Below are 18,407 nucleotides of genomic sequence, written 5' to 3'. Positions count from 1 at the left end.
CTTGCCTTTGTGTTTCTGCTGACATTGTTTCTTCTCGTATCTTTCGAATAAAACCGTTCATGCGCTGCTCCCAGGTCAGCTGGTCGTGTGCACCTTGTGTTCCTGCGTAATGCAGACAAAAAGGATTTGGCTCTTCTCGGCTCATCTGCTCCCCCTGGTGGCCCGGCTGTGCCTGGTCCCCTTGGAGACCACTGTCTTCATCAACAAGTTCTCCATGATCTTCACGGGCCTGGAGGTCATCTACTTCCTGGCGTCCAACCTCCTGGTGCCGTACAACCTGGCCAAGACTGCTTACAAAGAGTTGGTCCAGGTGAGAGAAGCCGATTTAACTTTTAACTTTAACCGGGCCGACCAGGTACCCGAGTGCCCAGGGGACTTATTTTCTCGTTTCCCTGAGCGCAGGTGGTGGAGGTCTACGGGCTGCTGGCCCTGGGAATGTCCTTGTGGAACCAGCTGGTCCTCCCAGTGCTCTTCATGTGCTTCTGGCTGCTGCTCTTCGCTCTGCAGATCTACTCGTACTTCAGCACCAGAGACCAGCCCACTTCTCGAGAAAGGCTGCTTTTCCTCTTCCTCACCAGGTGTGTGCATGAAAATTAACTCAATAATCGCCATGTGCCAGGGGTGTAGAGGTACGTGTATTTGTATTGAACCGTTTCGGTACGGGGTGTGGCTCCGAAATGACAACACTGGCTCGGTTTCTTAAAGACGGGCTCTTTACTTGAGTTTTAAGCCGTGAAAACTCGTGGCCGCCTGCCACTTCGGAGGATCTTGGGCAGCAAACACTCCAGTGTTGTGCAATTTGTTCAGCTAGCCAAATGTTCCCCACTGCTGCTGATGGCCCAAAGTCCTTTGCATGTCTGCAACTCCAAACACCACAACAAATCTCGCGACAATAGCGGTGTGACAAAGAAAATAAATTGCCCTTTTTATAGTACACCAAATGTGTCTTATTTACAAAAAATATAACATGACTTCAGAACCATAATAATTTACAACAACAAATGTTAACCCTTAAAACTAAAAATATTAAGTGTAAGTTTTCAACAACACTTACACTCCCACCAAAATCACTCATTGTCTCTCAATGTGATTTTCTAAGAAGTGTCCTGGTTAGAATCTGTTTTACTGTGTCAGTCAGTCTCAAGTAGGGTCACGACTTTGTGAATAGGTCTTTCTAGGTATATCAGTCTCGTCAGTGGTTTCCCTTTCTCAAAAGTGGTTTCACTGGTCTTCAACTTCACCTTTCGAACTTTGCCGTCTGGGCTTTCTAAAGTCTCTATCACTCGAGCTAGTTTCCATTTACATCTTGGAGCGTTGTCATCCTGTATTATCACAATATCATTTACTTGCAGGTTTCTTGAAACTTTCTGCCATTTCTGTCGCTGTTGGAGATTCAACAAATATTCTCGCCTCCATCTTTGCCAAAATTAATTTGCGAGAAATTGCACCCTTTTCCATCTTTTGTTCAAGTACAAATCGTCTTTGCAAAACTGTCCTGGAGGGGGAAGAATAACTGAAGATGTCATCGTTAATATGTGATTGGGAGTTAGTGGTTCTGGACCCGTGGGATCATTTAGATCAGGGGTGCCCACACTTTTTCTGCAGGCGAGCTACTTTTCAATTGACCAACTCGAGGGGATCTACCTCATTTATATATATAATTTATATTTATTTATTTATGAAAGACACATTTTTGTTAACAAGTTAATGGTGTTTAATGATAATACAAGCATGTTTAACACACATAGATTCCTTTCTTTCATGAAGACAAGAATATAAGTTGGTGTATTACCTGATTCTGATGACTTGCATTGATTGGAATTAGACAGTGGTGCTGATAACGTCCGCATTTTCAAATGGAGGAGAAAAAAAGTCCTCCTTTCTGTCCAATACCACATGAAAGTGGTTGGATTTGGCATCTCATTTGTCCAACTTGCATACTCGTTTTTAAACACTTTGTTATGAGAGTAGCATATGTGTGTGGCCCTTTAATGTCTGGCAGCAGGTGAGTGACGTCAGTGAGTGTGCGGGTGGGCAAACAAGTGAGAAAGCGGTCGCTGAGGGCGGGGGAGAAATACATTGGCATCAAACTCCGTAGCTTGCTAGCTTGTGCACGCTAGCTTTCTGAGACTCTTATTTTGTTAGCACAGGCAGGATGAAACAGGTCTTTTATGGATGAAGACAGGAACTTTGCAGTCGGTCTTTAGAGTTTTGACAGTAGGTACGGAGTCTCTAGAAATAAAATGTGTTTCTCTGCGTCCGCCCTGTTAGTGATTTTTTTCTTAAACATGAGCTCGCAGCAGCCAGCGTCATCTCACAAGATCCTCGGGTGCCGAGAATGTCAAAAAACTGACAAAAGTGAAGTCTTGGTACGATTGATGATTGCTCATTTTTATGTATATTTTTAAAAGCCTGGCTGGAGATCGACTGACACACCCCCCGCGGTCGACTGGTAGCTCGCGATCGACGTAATGGGCACCCCTGATTTAGATATTCAACACTTAAGGGTCTACTGTTGATGATTGCCATTGTCTCGTAAAGTAATGTTCTTAGACTAGTTGTATCGAGTCTGTTTGAGTACTTGTCACGCATTGCTGTCAGTATGCTTCGCACTGTTCGAATTTGGCGTTCCCAGATACCTCCCATGTGGCTTGCTGATGGAACGTTCATCACAAATTCGCAACCAATGACCCTTTGTTGTTCTTGATCCATGTCTGTCATTAACTCCGAAAACTCTCTCCTAGCACCCATAAAGTTTGTCCCTTGGTCGCACCTTAAATGTCGGACAGGACCTCTGATGGCGATCAGAGTTCGAAGGGCATTCATGAAAGCATCTGTCGATAAGTCGTCGATTGTTTCAATGTGCACAGCTCGAGAACATAAGCATGTGAACAATAATCCATATCTTTTGACTTCTTTCCTTCCATCCTTTACTATGAATGGGCCCGAAACAGTCGATGCCGCAGTAGGTAAAAGGTGGCGCTGTTTCTGTTCTCACTTCTGGCAAATCTGCCATCTGTTGGACATTTGCAGCTTTTCTGTATTTCCTGCACTTAACGCAGCGGTAGATGTGCGATGAAACAACATTTCCACATCCTAAGATCCATATTCCATTTGCACGCAATTCATTTGTAGTCATGCCTCTCCCTTGATGATGTACACGTTCATGGTAGTGTTTGACGAGTAGGGCTTTGGTTCGGTTTGAATGTGTACCGAACGAGTTCCACACGGACATATTAAGTAGCGCACCGCACGTTGTGTAAACAATGCACACCGAGGCACCATGAATTGATTTACGTGGACCCCGACTTAAACAAGTTGAAAAACGTATTCGGGTGTTACCATTTAGTGGTCAATTGTACAGAATATTTACAGTATTGTCCGGGTGGAGTTTCTTAAATGCCTCAAATGTCCGGCATTTTAAGTTAGGATTTCGTGTATTTTCAATGTACGTTCAGGGTTAAGAAGGGGTTAAAAACTAAACAAATTCTGAAGGTGTGCACAAGCAGCAGAATTTGTGAGGGAGGGGCAGAGACTTAGAGAGAGCGAGAAAGTTATGATAAACGCGCATGCGTCGCCAGGCTCTGCTTTTTATCGATAGATTAATCAGATTAAATTTTTTATTATCTATAGCAGGGGTGTCAAAAGTGTGCTTCGGAGGCCATTTGCGTCCCGCAGCTAATTTGCGATGCGACTATCCATTTCCCTGTGACGTCATACAGTGCTGCCAATACAAACAAATAATGGCGAATACCATAGCAAGATATAGCGACATTAGCTCAGATTCAGACTGGGATTTCAGCGGCTTAAGCGATTCAACAGATTACGCCTGTATTGAAACGGATGGTTGGAGTATGAAAGTACTGAAGAAGAAACTGAAGCTATTGAGCGAATAGCTATTCATAGCCATAGCATGGCCGAATAGCTGCGTTAGCATCGCCGGTAAAATGTGCGGACCAAACGATCAGGACTTTCGCATCTTGTGACACTGGAGCAACTTAAATCCGTCGATTAGTAAGTGATTTTTTCGCATTAAATGTGGGTGGAAGGAAACGTAATATAGTTGCAAATGCATCTGCAGGTTATCCATACATCTCTGTGCCATGTCTGCTTTAGCACCGCCGGTAAATAGCATGTTAGCGTTCATTAGCGTAGCATGTTAGCATCGATTAGTTGGCAGTGACGCCGCAACCAAATATGTTTGATTAGCACATAAGTCAACATCAACAGAACTCATCTTTGTGATTTCGTTGACTTTATCTTTGCAAATTTATCTGCAGGTTATCCATACATCTCTGTGCCATGTCTGTCATCGCCGGTAAAATGCGGAGACACTTTGGTACATTCAATGGGGGTCTGGCAGCAGACATTTTCGCATATTCGGGCCAGTGGTGCAACTTGAATCCCTCCCTGTTAGTGTTGTTACACCCTCCGACAACACACCGACGAGGCATGATGTCTCCAAGGTTCCAAAAAATAGTCGAAAAAACGGAAAATAACAGAGCTGAGACCCAATGTTTACAATTAGATTAGATAGATTAGATAGTACTTTATTTATTCCGTCAGGAGAGTTCCTTCAGGAAAATTTGAAATTTTCAGCACAATCCCATTCAAGATTAGACAAACATTACAGGGAGACAGAACAGGATCGCTGACGGGTCTGCCGGCTTCCAGCGCCCCTTACAAAAAAGATGAGATACAGGTAAACAAGGGGGGGAATGGGAGAAAAAAATAGAAGTTTAAAATAAAATAAAAACATCAGTCTTAGCCTGGGCCCTGAAGAGGGGGTGCAGACTGAGGCCAAGGGAAAAAAAACAACAACTCATAGCCATAGAACACATCCCTCTTACATGTGTGTAAGAGGGAAACATCAAAGAACACAAAGGACAGACATTAAAGACATTAAAGCAGCAGATACAACCAGACACTTCTACATACAGCTATGAATAAAAAGTAAAAGAAACATATCCACTGTGGTGGCCTCTGCGGTGTTCCACGCCATCGTCCGCTGGGGAGCATGGCCAGAGACAGGAGCAGACCCAACAAAGCAACCAAGACAGCCGACTCCCCTCTCGGCCAGTGTCCAGTCCGCATGGATGAGCGAGGATACGTCCAAGGTGACTGAGGTCTCCGACACCTGCTCACCCAGCCAAGACACCGCGAAGACTCTCCGTCCCAGCGCTCATTGTTAGCTCTGCAGCCCTGTCCCCTCATCCGCATCTCCTCCGGTCCCTCCAAACCGATTCCGGTGTGGCAAAAACCCTGCAGCTGGTCTCCATGGCCAAAAGGCTCCCGGGAGGCATATCCAGAAGTCCACAAAAAAAGCACCACAGAGGTCACGAAAGTGCCACCCCTTGTCACACAGTCCCAAAGCGTCCTGGACCAAAAGGCAAGAAAATATAATAACACATGAAAACAAGAGGGAAACACAAAAGGATGACACAAGAGCACAGAGCTCCTGCCAACAGCAGCCACTACAGCAGCGCCATCTTGGAAAAAAAAAGTGTTGTAAATGAAAATGGCGGCTGTATTACCTCGGCGACGTCGCATTCTGACCTCATCGCCTCCAGAGCGATAAACAGAAAGGCGTTTAATTCGCCAAAATTCACCCATTTAGAGTTCGGAAATCGGTTAAAAAAATATATGGTCTTTTTTCTGCACCATCAAGGTATATATTGACGCTTACATAGGTTTGCTGATAATGTTCCCCTTTAAAAAGGTACATTTTAATGAACTGTCTTTAGATCAGTGATTAATTTGATCTCAAAATAATGTTGACAGTAATATTGTTTATCGGCAATTATTTGTATGTCAAAATATTGTGGTGCAAAATGTGTTTTTGGCCCAGGCCTAGTTTCCCGTGTATGTGAAGTGTTGTTGTTGTTGTTGTCGTTCCCGGCAGCATCGCAGAGTGCTGCAGCACGCCATACTCCCTCCTGGGTCTGGTCTTCACCGTCTCCTTCATCGCTCTGGGCGTGCTCACGCTCTGCAAGTTCTACCTGCAGGGCTACCGGGCTTTCATGAACGACAATACCATGCACAGGTGGGCGGGGCCCGTGGGGCGGGGGTCTGGCCCGGCTGCAGGACACACGCTCACCCGTTTCCTCACTACACGCGTGCAGGGGCATGACGGAGGGCATCACGCTGCTCATCCTGGCCATGCAGACGGGGCTCATCGAGCTGCAGGTCATCCACCGAGCCTTCCTCCTCTCCATCATCCTCTTCATCGTGGTGGCCTCCATCCTGCAGTCAATGCTGGAGATCGCCGACCCCATCGTCCTGGCACTGGGGGCCTCCAGAGACAAGTACGTACCAGATCGGACCCCTGGCTTTAAACAGGAAATTAGCGAATATAGTAGGAGTCAAAATAGTGGAATAAAGGCAATGAGTGAGAAGGTTAGCGCCTCAATAACTGCCACCTGGTTTGTGACCTCATCACTTTTCCACCATCCTCTCAGGAGTTTGTGGAAGCACTTCCGAGCTGTGTCGCTGTGTTTGTTTCTCCTCATCTTCCCGGCGTACATGGCTTACATGATCTGTCAGTTTTTTCACATGGACTTCTGGCTCCTCATCATCATCTCTTCCTCCATCCTCACCTCACTGCAGGTAAGACAATATATCTTGTGTGTGTTTGTGCCACGCGTGTGCGATCCGGCTGATCAATGCTGACGTGTGCAGGTGCTGGGCACTCTGCTCATCTACGTGCTCTTCATGGTGGAGGAGTTCCGCAAGGCTCCGGTGGAGAACATGGATGAGGTCATCTACTGCGTCAACGGGACCTACAGACTGCTGGAGTTCTTGGTAGACACACACATCAATGTTTCTCACACTACTGCAATCTATATTGGCGTTATCAAGATGTCTAATTTGCATAATTGGTCATTATATATGTTATTACAGGTTCAAAATCCTGTGTGTATATATATATATATATATATCGTATTTTTCGGACTGTAAGTCCCAGTTTTTTTTATAGTTTGTCCAGGGGTGCGACTTATACTCAGGAGCGACTTATGTGTGAAATTATTAACGCATTACCGTAAAATATCAAATAATATTATTTAGCTCATTCACGTAAGAGACTAGACGTATAAGATTTCATCGGATTTAGCAATTAGGAGTGACGGATTGTTTGGTAAACGTATAGCGTGTTCTATATGTTTATTTGAATAACTCTTACCATAATATGTTACGTTAAAATACCAGGCACATTCTCAGTTGTTATTTATGCGTCATATAACGTACACGTATTCAGCCTGTTGTTCACTATTCTTTATTTATTTTAAATTGCCTTTCAAATGTTTATTCTTGGTGTTGGGTTTTATTAAATTAATTTCCCCAAAAGATGCGACTTATACTCTAGTGCGACTTAAATATATTTTTTCCCTTTTTTTATTATGCATTTTCGGCAGGTGTGACCAAAATTATTCAACCCTCACACAATTTTGGTGTTTTAGCAAGTAGGACATTTATTCCGTATTTTGTTTATAGTCATATCAAATAAAGATGCATTAAATAGACAAATGCAACTTGAATTACAACATGATATTTTGTAACACACCAAACAGTGTCATTAACAAAATTATTCAACCCCTTGAAGATCATAACTCTTAAGAACAGAATTTGAATAAGGTCTTTTCATTCAGGTGTTGAAAACACCTGTAGATGTGATTAGAACCATAACGAGCAACAATTAAACTGATTGAAAAAGACTGTGACGCTCAGCTTCTTGTAGATGGTCAATGGTGTATTTGCAACATGGTGAAGTCCAGGGAGTGGTCAAAGAAGTCAAGAGAGGAGGTCATTTCTCTTCATAAGAAAGGATATGGATATAAGAAAATAGCAAAGACATTCCACATTCCAGGAGACACAGTTGGGAGCATAATTCGCAAGTTTAAAGCTAAAGGCACAGTGGAAACACTACCTGGGCGTGGTAGAAAGAGGATGCTGTGTGCGTACAGTGGTGAAAAACAGCTGAGGAACTACAACAGGGGATCACGCAGGTTTCGTCCCAGACAATAAGGCGCACACTACGAGATAAAGGCCTCCATGCCAGAACTCCCAGGCGCACCCCACTTCTGACTACCAGGCACAAGGAAAATAGACTCCAGTATGCCAAAAATCATCTGGACAAACCCCAAAGGTTTTGGGAAACTGTTCTATGGAGTGATGAGACAAAAGTGGAACTCTTTGGGCCTATGAATCAACGTTATGTCTGGAGGAGAAAAAATGAAGCTTACAAAGAGAAGAACACCTTGCCTACTGTTAAGCATGGTGGGGGGTCAATCATGCTCTGGGGCTGTTTCTCTGCCTCAGGTACCGGGAATCTCCAGCGCCTTCAAGGCATTATGAATTCTATTTCCTAGCAGGATATATTAGCTGCAAATGTCATGAAGTCAGTGACGAAGCTGAGGCTTGGGAGACGTTGGACCTTCTAAGAGGACAAGGATCCCAAGCATACCTCCAAATCAACATCAGAGTGGTAGCAGAAGAAGGGCTGGAAGACTCTGGAGTGGCCTTCACAGTCACCAGACCTAAATCCTCTAGAAAAGCTGTGGTGGGACTTGAAGAAGGCAGTTGCAGCACACAAGTCCAAGAATATGAATGAACTGGAGGCCTTTGCCCAAGAGGAATGGGCTAAAATAAAGCTAAAAGAAGCTTGTGTCCGGTTATGGATCACGTTTGAAGGATGTCATTACTGCCAAAGGCTGTTCTACTAAGTACTAAAGATGCATGGAACTATGGGGTTGAATCATTTTGTCCATGAGATATTAAGAAAAATGTCCTTTTTTGGTATTTTGTAAAATACAGTGTTACAATTTAAGTTGCATTTGTCTATTTGACACATCTTTATTTGATATGACTATAAAGACAATACGGAATAAATGTCCAACTTGCTAAAACACCAAAATTGGGTGGGGGTTGAATAATTTTGATCACAAATGTACAATACACAGTACAGACCAAACGTTTGGACACACTTTCTCATTCAATGGGTTTTCTTAATTTGTTGGCTATTTACATTGTAGATTGATTGATTGATTGATTGATACTTTTATTAGTAGATTGCACAGTACAGTACATATTCCGTACAATTGACCACTAAATGGTAACACCCCAATAAGTTTTTCAACTTGTTTAAGTCGGGGTCCACGTTAATCAATTCATGGTTGTTGCTGAAGGCATCAAACTTATGCTTAACAAAAAAAGGCGAAATAACTGAAAACATGTTTTATGTACTATTTTTTTCCAAATAGACACCCTTTGCCCTGATTACGTTTTCGCACACTCTTGGCATTCTCTCGATGATCTTCAAGAGGTAGTCACCTGAGATGGTTTTCACTTCACAGGTGTGCTTGAAGCTCGTCCAGAGAAGGCCAAGATTGTGCGAAAAAGTAATCCAAGCAAAGGGTGGCTATTGTGAAGAAACTACAATATAAAGCATGTTTTCGGTTGACTTATAGATACTCCATGATTGGTTACAACACTTTTAAAAAAACTCAAGGACTAACATGAAAACAAGAGACATTAACGTCTTTCCCCATTCGGAAACAACATATCCCTATCTAAACTTATATAAAAACTTTACTGTCTGAGCAACAAAGATTATAAGACAAGGCCGATGTGTTTTTTCGTTGCGTTCAAGCACCGCCAGAAATAATGATTAAAGATAATGGATTTTATTGTGTACTTTTTATTGTATTAAATCTTAATGTGTGACAGTACAAACCAGTATTTAAAACAATAAAAGCTTAGCCGTTAAAACAGATCAAATATTGAGACTAAGGCCATGTCCGCATGAACACAGATACCTAAACGCACTCTTGTCTCTGCGTTAAGGCTTCTTGTTCACACGTAAATGCATACTTTTGTCTTTAAAAACACAAACTTTTGCAAATGCTGGCCAAAGCGTAGAGTTCCAAAACCTCCAAGAGGGTGATAAGGGAGATGGGTCAAATGCAGAGAATAATTACGCCATGCCTAGTATGTGTGTGACAATCATTGGTACTTTAACTAATCACCCCTTTTTGATAGAATTATGGACTGACTAGCGCAGGGGTGTCAAAGTCATTTTAGATCGGGGGCCACATGGAGAAAAATCTACCCCCAAGTGGGCCGGACTGGTAAAATCACGGCATGATAACTCCAAAATAAAGACAACTTCAGATTGTTTTTTTTTGTTTGTTTAAAAATAGAACAAGCACATTCTGTAAATCTACAAATTTATAATGTTTTTTTTTTTTTACACTTACATGTTGCGGTTAATAGTATTCTACCTTTATTTGTCATTATTTAAACCTTCTGAATAAATTAGGTGATAATGTTCATCAGTCAGCACATTGGTGTTAATTTTTAAATAAAAAAATCAAATTACTGAACGTTATTTATGTGGTTTGCTCATTTTCCTCGACTGGTTCACTAACGTGGTTTTTTTTTTTTTTTAACATATGTAGCATAATTACAAATGTACAAAAAGAATTGCTATTGCGAAATCTAGTGGACACATTTAAAAAACAGCAGTTTTTTTCATTCAAAAATGTTGGTTTATTTTCATACTTAGCAAACTCCTCCCGCGGGCCGTACGTTTGACACCCCTGGACTAGCGTTAGCTTGCAAGCTAGCTTAAATGCTAACTAGAAAACAAGAGCCATTAACATCTTTCCCCCATTAAGGAACATCATACTCCAATCTAAACTTTTATAAACCATGCAGTCCAAACAAATAAAACACAGTATTCACATCGAACGTTAAGTTATCGATATAAACTCCACATAGTCGAGTTGAAACAGACGGGATGTTTGTTTGTGCAACGTCCCATAAACTGAAAGTGATCTTCCAATTTGCATTTATTATTAGATATTCTAAAACGTTTACAAATTAAAATGGAAGATGATAAATGGTAAATGGGTTATACTTGTATAGCGCTTTTCTACCTCCAAGGTATCCAAGGGCTTTGACACTATTTCCACATTCACCAATTCACACACTGATGGCGGGAGCTGCCATGCAAGGCCCTAAACAGGACCCATCAGGAGCAAGGGTGAAGTGTCTTGCTCAGGACACAACGGATGTGTCAAGGTTGGTAGAAGGTGGGGTTTAAAAAATATAGTTTCTTGGCAGTTTCTCCTGCCAAGAAACTATATTGTGTACTCTCCCACTGGCGTGGCGCAGTGGGAGAGTGGCCGTGCGCAACCCCAGGGTCCCTGGTTCAAGCCCCACCTAGTACCAACCTCGTCACGTCCGTTGTGTCCTGAGCAAGACACTTCACCCTTGCTCCTGATGGGTGCTGGTTAGAGCCTTGCATGGCAGCTCCCTCCATCAGTGCGTGAATGGGTAAATGTGGAAGTAGTGTCAAAGCGCTTTGAGTACCTTGAAGGTAGAAACGCAGTATACAAGTACAACCCATTTATTTATTTAGTTTTCTGAAAATGAAAATACAGTTTTGTTAAAATATTTTAGCCTAAGTACTTTTTGAGCACATTCAACAATAAACTGCAATAATAATGATAACCGTGATCATTTTGATCACAATAACTTTATATAAATGTTTCATTTATATAAACACAGACATAATCAATTTTATTGCTTTTGGTTGTGATTTTTATTCCATTGGACTTTGACATTTTGTTAACAAAGGATACTTAATTTTTATTGTTTCTTTGTTTTATTTAGCTTCGATAATTTACAAATGTACATTCCAATTACTATGTTAAAATATATGAGAAATACAAGTGTTATTCATTCCCTTTGTCAGTGATTAAGATAGAAGATAAAGTTCCCTATTTAATATGTGAATTGTTGAATATAATTTACTATATTAAAAAAGTGGAACCCCCAAAATTTACTGTGGGGACCCCATTTTTATGACTTGATGGGGTCCCTGTGACCCCATTTTGAAAATTCCTAGCGCCAACACTGATGGTGCGTCCAAAACAGCAGCAGGCGGCTGTGGCCTGCGGGCCGGTTCTCATACTAATCAAATATCATCCCGGGGGCCATAGATCATTCATCCGGCCCAAGGTCCTTGACTTTGACACATAGGACATAGAGCAGGGGTCTCAAACTCAATGTACCTGGGGGCCACTGGATGTAGAGAAAATATCTTCCCCCAAAAATATTTTTAAATGTCTTTATTTTTATTTTCAACTCAAAATAAAATCAAAATATAAATGAACAAAATGAGAATTAAGTAATGTGAGGCAATGCAAATAAGAAAAAACGAATAACTGTTTGAATTGGTCCAAGTTATTGGGGACTGTTATTACTGGCGGACAGGTGTCGCGGTAGGACTGTAGCCAAGCACGTAAGAAAACCCCTCGTCTCCATGGCAACATTTCTGTCGCTTTCTCTCATTTGCCGCTTTTCCACTAACGCAGGGGTAGGCAACCCAGAATGTTGAAAGAGCCAATTTGGACCCAAAAATTGTCTCTGTCTGGAGCCAACAGGAGTGGGTGGGGGGGTTTCCAGTTTTGGTAGCAAAATTAGCCCCGAATAGGCTGACATCACGACTACCCTGTTACACGTCCAATTTGCCTAGGGACACTGTCCGAGTATCAGCGCTGGGGTCTAATGCACCCCAGTTTTGTATTGTCGCTCGGTCCTTTGGCGGAGTGCTTCGGAAGCTACCGGGACCGCTAGTCTCCCTGGTTCGGACTTTATACTGCAGCGCCGGGGGAGGGAGCGAGAGAGAGACACACACACAGTGACAGCGAGAGCTAGAGAGAGAGCGAGAGAACGAGCGAGGGAGGGAGGAAGAGCGCGTGCGGGTCTTGTGGAAAAGTGTCAAAACGTTTCTCTGCTTGCATCACGCAAGTGACGTCAATGTTCCGCCTTCAAGAGCCATATACCGCACCGTGATTGGTAGATTCCTTCAGCTCTGCACACAACGCTGTCAAGCGCCATTCATACAAAATTTGCGGGCCACACTAACATTAAAATAACGTCTGGCAGGCTGCCTGTCTGAGACCCCTGACTTAGAAGGAAAACTTCCAATCCAATCCTATCCACTTTATTTATATAGCACATTTAAACAACAATAACGTTTCCAAAGTGCTGCACGGCCATGTTAAAAAAAATTGTAAAAAGAAAAAAAATTATAAAATAAAATATATATATATATATATATATATATATATATACATATTATGCTCCACCAATGACTGAATAAAAACAAAAAATAAATAAATATAAAACCAATGAAAACAATATAAAAACAAATATGATTAAAAACTATTTTAAAGGGTAAAATCAATTAAAACAGTAAAATATAAATCAAAATGTATAAAAAACACAGAGAACAGAGGACCACACAACTCACGTAGTGTTAAAAGCCAAAGAATAAAAGTGGGTCTTAAGACGAGACTTAAAAGAGTCCACTGTGGAAGCAGTTTGAACATGGAGGGGCAGAGTGTTCCAGAGCTTAGGGCCGACCACAGAGAAGGTCCTGTCTCCCCTGGTCTTAAGTCTGGTCTTGGGCACCACGAGCTGGAACTGGCTCTCGGACCTCAGAGCGCGCGCAGGGATGTAAATTTGGATGAGGTCCGAGATATATTGAGGTGCCAGTCCATGTAAAGATTTAAAAACAAACAGCAATGTTTTAAAATCAATTCTAAAATGAACAGGGAGCCAGTGCAAACTCTGAAGAATTGGGGTTATATGCTGGCGTTTCCTGGCCCCTGTTAAAAGTCCTGCTGCCGCGTTCTGGACTAACTGCAACCGGGAGAGAGCTTTTTGGCTAATGCCAGCATCAATCAATCAATCAATCGTTTATTTATATAGCCCCAAATCACAAATGTCTCAAAGGACTGCACAAATCATTACGACTACAACATCCTGGGAAGAACCCACAAAAGGGCAAGGAAAACTCACACCCAGTGGGCAGGGAGAATTCACATCCAGTGGGACGCCAGTGACAATGCTGACTATGAGAAACCTTGGAGAGGACCTCAGATGTGGGCAACCCCCCCCTCTAAGGGACTGAAAGCAATGGATGTCGAGCGGGTCTAACATGATACTGTGAAAGTTCAATGCATAGTGGATCCAACACAGCCGCGAGAGTTCAGTTCAAGCGGATCCAAGACAGCAGCGAGAGTCCCGTCCACAGGAAACCATCTCAAGCGGAGGCGGATCAGCAGCGTAGAGATGTCCCCAACCGATACAGGCGAGCGGTCCATCCTGGGTCCCGACGAGCGGTCCATCCTGGGTCTCGACTCTGGACAGCCAGTACTTCATCCATAGTCATCGGACCGGACCCCCTCCACAAGGGAAGGGGGGACATAGGAGGAAGAAAAGAAGCGGCAGATCAACTGGTCTAAAAAGGAGGTCTATTTAAAGGCTAGAGTATACAGATGAGTTTTAAGTTGAGACTTAAATGCTTCTACTGAGGTAGCATCTCGAACTGTTACCGGGAAGGCATTCCAGAGTACTGGAGCCCGAACGGAAAACGCTCTATAGCCCGCAGACTTTTTTTGGGCTCTAGGAATCACTAATAAGCCGGAGTCTTTTGAAGGCAGATTTCTTGCCGGGACATATGGTACAATACAATCGGCAAGATAGGCTGGAGCTAGACCGTGTAGTATTTTATACGTAAGAAGTAAAACCTTAAAGTTACATCTTAAGTGCACAGGAAGCCAGTGCAGGTGAGCCAATATAGGTATATATGTATGTATATATGTATATAAAGGTATATACAGTACAGGCGTAATGTGATCAAACTTTCTTGTTCTTGTCAAAAGTCTAGCAGCCGCATTTTGTACCAACTGTAATCTTTTAATGCTAGACATGGGGAGACCCGAAAATAATACGTTACAGTAATCGAGACGAGGCGTAACAAACGCATGGATAATGATCTCGGCGTCTTTCGTGGACAAAATGGAGCAAATTTTAGCGATATTACGGAGATGAAAGAAGGCTGTTTTAGTAACGCTTTTAATGTGTGACTCAAAGGAGAGAGTTGGGTCGAAGATAATACCCAGATTTTTTACCGAGTCACCTTGTTTTATTATTTGGTTGTCAAATGTTAAAGTTGTATTATTAAAACATAAAGTGCATTGCTGTAGTCCAGGCCACTTCAAATAAAAGCATGCACGACTTGTTCAAAAAGGTTAAAAGATAATAACGGTTTAACCTTTACTAAAAGACGAAGGTTTAAACTTGATTTATAAAGTTAAATTGGTGAAGAAATGATACAAACATGAATAATGTGTGTTGCACGTGTGCTCGTCGTGTCAGGTGGCGGTGTGCGTGGTGTGTTACGGCGTGTCGGAGACGGTGTTTGGGGAGTGGAGCGTGATGGGCAGCACCATCATCCTGGTGCACTCCTACTACAACGTGTGGCTGCGGGCGCAGTTGGGCTGGCAGAGCTTCCTGCTGCGGCGGGACGCCGTCAACAAGATCAAGAGCCTGCCGACGGCGAGCGACGCGCAGCTGCGGCAGTACAACGACATCTGCGCCATCTGCTACCAGGTAACCAACACACTGGAGCGTGGCGTCCATCGCCTCCTCACCCCCATATACTCGCTCTCCCTCCAGGACCTGAACAGCGCCGTCATTACGCCGTGCAGCCATTTCTTCCACGCCGGCTGTCTGAAGAAGTGGCTCTACGTGCAGGAGACGTGTCCGCTCTGTCACGCTCAGCTGAAGAGCCAATCGGCGCCCGCCACGTTAGCCCCCGACGCAGAGACGCCCCCAGCCAACCAGAGGCCTGCAGGACAGGAAGACTCCACGGCTGGGAGGGAAGAGAAGGTTGGATGTACCACTCAGTCCTCGCCATCCTCATCCTCTTCCTCCTCACACATGGGGGACACACACCCTCATCCCCCGCCACCTCCCGTCCAGGAGGGGGCGGAGCCACAGCCAAACCCTGGAAGGACTCTATCGGATAATCAGGAGTTGTGAGCCCCTCCCACCACGTGCATGTAAAACACGCTCACTTGTCCACTGATCGGCTCTTCCATCGTGACCGGAACCCTCTTCAGAACCCAAAAAGCCCGGAGAACGCCATCCCGCCAGTAAAGTGACATCACCAGTAGGGGACCGGTGCTCGCCTTGGCGTCCCACATTTCATCACGTGCCGCCGCCACGTTGCAGTCCAGTGTTACAAATTCCTTATCATTGCCTCCTGGCGCCCCGCCCACCCAGAGCCGCGTGATGGGAGAACATGAAGCCGAGACGCTCACAATGATGCCGATGCTGCATGCCTCTATGAAGACGCCCGCACGTTTCCACGGTTACCAAAGCTTCCTTCCTCCCTGATGTGCTCAAGGTTTATTTTGGGGTTGGGGATTCACTTTTGCACTGATGTCATTTCAAGTAGCGACGGTTCGGAGCCGTCGCGCCATGTCCGTAACCAAACGAGCCAGAACGAGTCCGTCGCCACGTCGAGGCTTCCTCGTGATGTTGCTTGTCTTTGGCCACGCCCTCTCCGGCCCCGTATGACGCGCCCCACAGCCGGTGTGATCGCTCCACTGTCAGGAGTGGGATCGGCTGGACGCAGACGACTCGGAGCGGGCGCTCATTACCTTCCACGCAGTGTTATTAGCGCTCTTGTCAAGTGGAGGTGTGAGGGGGGAGGGGGCGGCGTCCAGCATGAATACATGATGAATGTAGGATGAGACCCGCCCCCCCCCCAACCCCTCTCCCGTGCCACCAAAATGTTTATTGATGATTATTTTTGTATGAGATGAAATGTAGACTTTGACGTATTTTGCACACGAGCTCCACGCCATCATCGCCGACGGTCCGCTCCAAATTCTATATCCTCGCGACTGTTCGGCGCTCACACGCTCCCTCTAGAACCGGCGCGTTTTCGACTTGACCTCGCTGTGACGACGGTGAATGAAGGCCAGGGGCATTGTGGGATTGTGGCGTTTTACACCAATTAAAATGAAGCATCCACTCTGCAGGCGACTATTTCTTTTGGGACGGCTTTGAAAGTGAGCTCAATTCCTCTAACCAAGCAGTTGCCCTCTTTGCAGTGTCACTCCTCAGCCACAGGATGGCGCTGCAGTTCTCCAGCACGTGAGTTACCTTTCTTACTGGGAAGAAGTTTGACTTTTTAAAAAAAAAAATATTTACTGCATGCTTTTGCTTTATTTCCCCACAATTAGATAAAAGACGTTCAATAAAGTCATTTTACTTTTGGCCACTTCATCAGGTACACCATGTTAAGAAATTGTATACATGTTCTGGCTCTTTCTCAATATATATTGCTAGTATGTCTATATTATTAATAATATGGACATATATTCAGTATCCTGCAGGAATGAAATATAAAGTTATGAAAGCAGTGTGTACCTAATGTAGTGTTTACTTGTATGTTGTAAATATAATACTATATATAAGTATAGCTCGGTTGGTAGAGCGGCCGTGCCAGCAACTCGAGGGTTGCAGGTTCGATTCCCGCTTGTGCCATCCTAGTTACTGCCGTTGTGTCCTTGGGCAAGACACTTTACCCACCTGCTCCCAGTGCCACCCACACTGGTTTAAATGTAACTTAGATATTGGGTTTCACTATGTAAAGCGCTTTGAGTCACTTGAGAAAAGCGCTATATAAATATAATTCACTTCACAATTCACTTCACTTACTATGGCTATGAGTTGTTGTTTTTTTCCCTTGGCCTCAGTCTGGACCCCCTCTCCAGGGCCCAGACTTGGACCGATTTAAAAAAAAAAATTGTTTATTTTATTTTATAGAATTTTTTACCTGTTTACCTGTATCTCACCTTTTTTGTAAGGGGCGCTGGAAGCCAGCAGACCCGTCAGCAATCCTGTTCTGTCTCCCTGTAATGTTTGTCTAATTTTGAAACGGATTGTGCTGAAAATTTTAATTTTCCTGAAGGAATAAATAAAGTACTATCTAATCTAATATTATTTAGAGAGTTTGGCTTTAAAAAAAGCTAAATGTCCCACATTATTTAGATTGATGTAAATTAAATATAACAATATCATGAGTGAATATGCTGGTTGAGTTTTAAAGGAGCAGAGAAAATGTGGCTGCAATTATGTTCCATCATTCCCACTATTAGTGCTATTATTGTTGTCGCTATTCGCTGTTTATTTAGCTGCTGAACACATTAACCAAAACACTGCACACACTCACGGCTTCAATATCAACAGGGACTTCATGTCATTGCTCTCTAACATCATTAAACTTCAGGTTATTTTTCTCAAACATCATAAAACTACAGATTATTTATCCAACATCAAACTTCGTGTTTAAATCTCTCTAGCATCTTAAAATTTCAGGTTATTTATCTTGAACATCATCAATTTTTGGGTTGTTTTTCCTCTAACATCAAACTTCAAGTTATTTCTGAAAATCAAACTTTCTCTAAAACATCAAACGTCAGATTATTTATCTCCAACATCATCAAACTTCAGATTAAAATCGGTCTCACGTTAAACTT

At 43.4% G+C, this 18,407-nt stretch overlaps 1 protein-coding gene across 3 annotated transcripts in view; it reads left to right on the top strand.

The window, feature by feature from the left end:
* The window catches only part of LOC133552013 (RING finger protein 145-like), a 38,910-nt gene extending 22,009 nt beyond the window's left edge, over positions 1 to 16,901 (top strand). For all 3 annotated transcript variants that reach the window (XM_061899250.1, XM_061899252.1, XM_061899251.1), the window contains 8 exons: positions 75 to 310; positions 403 to 578; positions 5,903 to 6,043; positions 6,123 to 6,305; positions 6,459 to 6,606; positions 6,679 to 6,801; positions 15,232 to 15,465; positions 15,532 to 16,901. In XM_061899250.1, coding sequence (XP_061755234.1) covers positions 75 to 310; positions 403 to 578; positions 5,903 to 6,043; positions 6,123 to 6,305; positions 6,459 to 6,606; positions 6,679 to 6,801; positions 15,232 to 15,465; positions 15,532 to 15,897 — 1,607 coding nt within the window. In that variant the 3' untranslated portion in view covers positions 15,898 to 16,901. The remainder of the gene's footprint in view (positions 1 to 74; positions 311 to 402; positions 579 to 5,902; positions 6,044 to 6,122; positions 6,306 to 6,458; positions 6,607 to 6,678; positions 6,802 to 15,231; positions 15,466 to 15,531) is intronic.
* The last annotated feature ends 1,506 nt before the right edge of the window (positions 16,902 to 18,407 follow it).

Source organism: Nerophis ophidion, linkage group LG04 (assembly GCF_033978795.1).
Source record: "Nerophis ophidion isolate RoL-2023_Sa linkage group LG04, RoL_Noph_v1.0, whole genome shotgun sequence".
Taxonomy (NCBI): Eukaryota; Metazoa; Chordata; class Actinopteri; order Syngnathiformes; family Syngnathidae; genus Nerophis; species Nerophis ophidion.
Note: the sequence above shows the minus strand (reverse complement) of the source record. Positions and strands in the feature narration are given on the sequence as shown.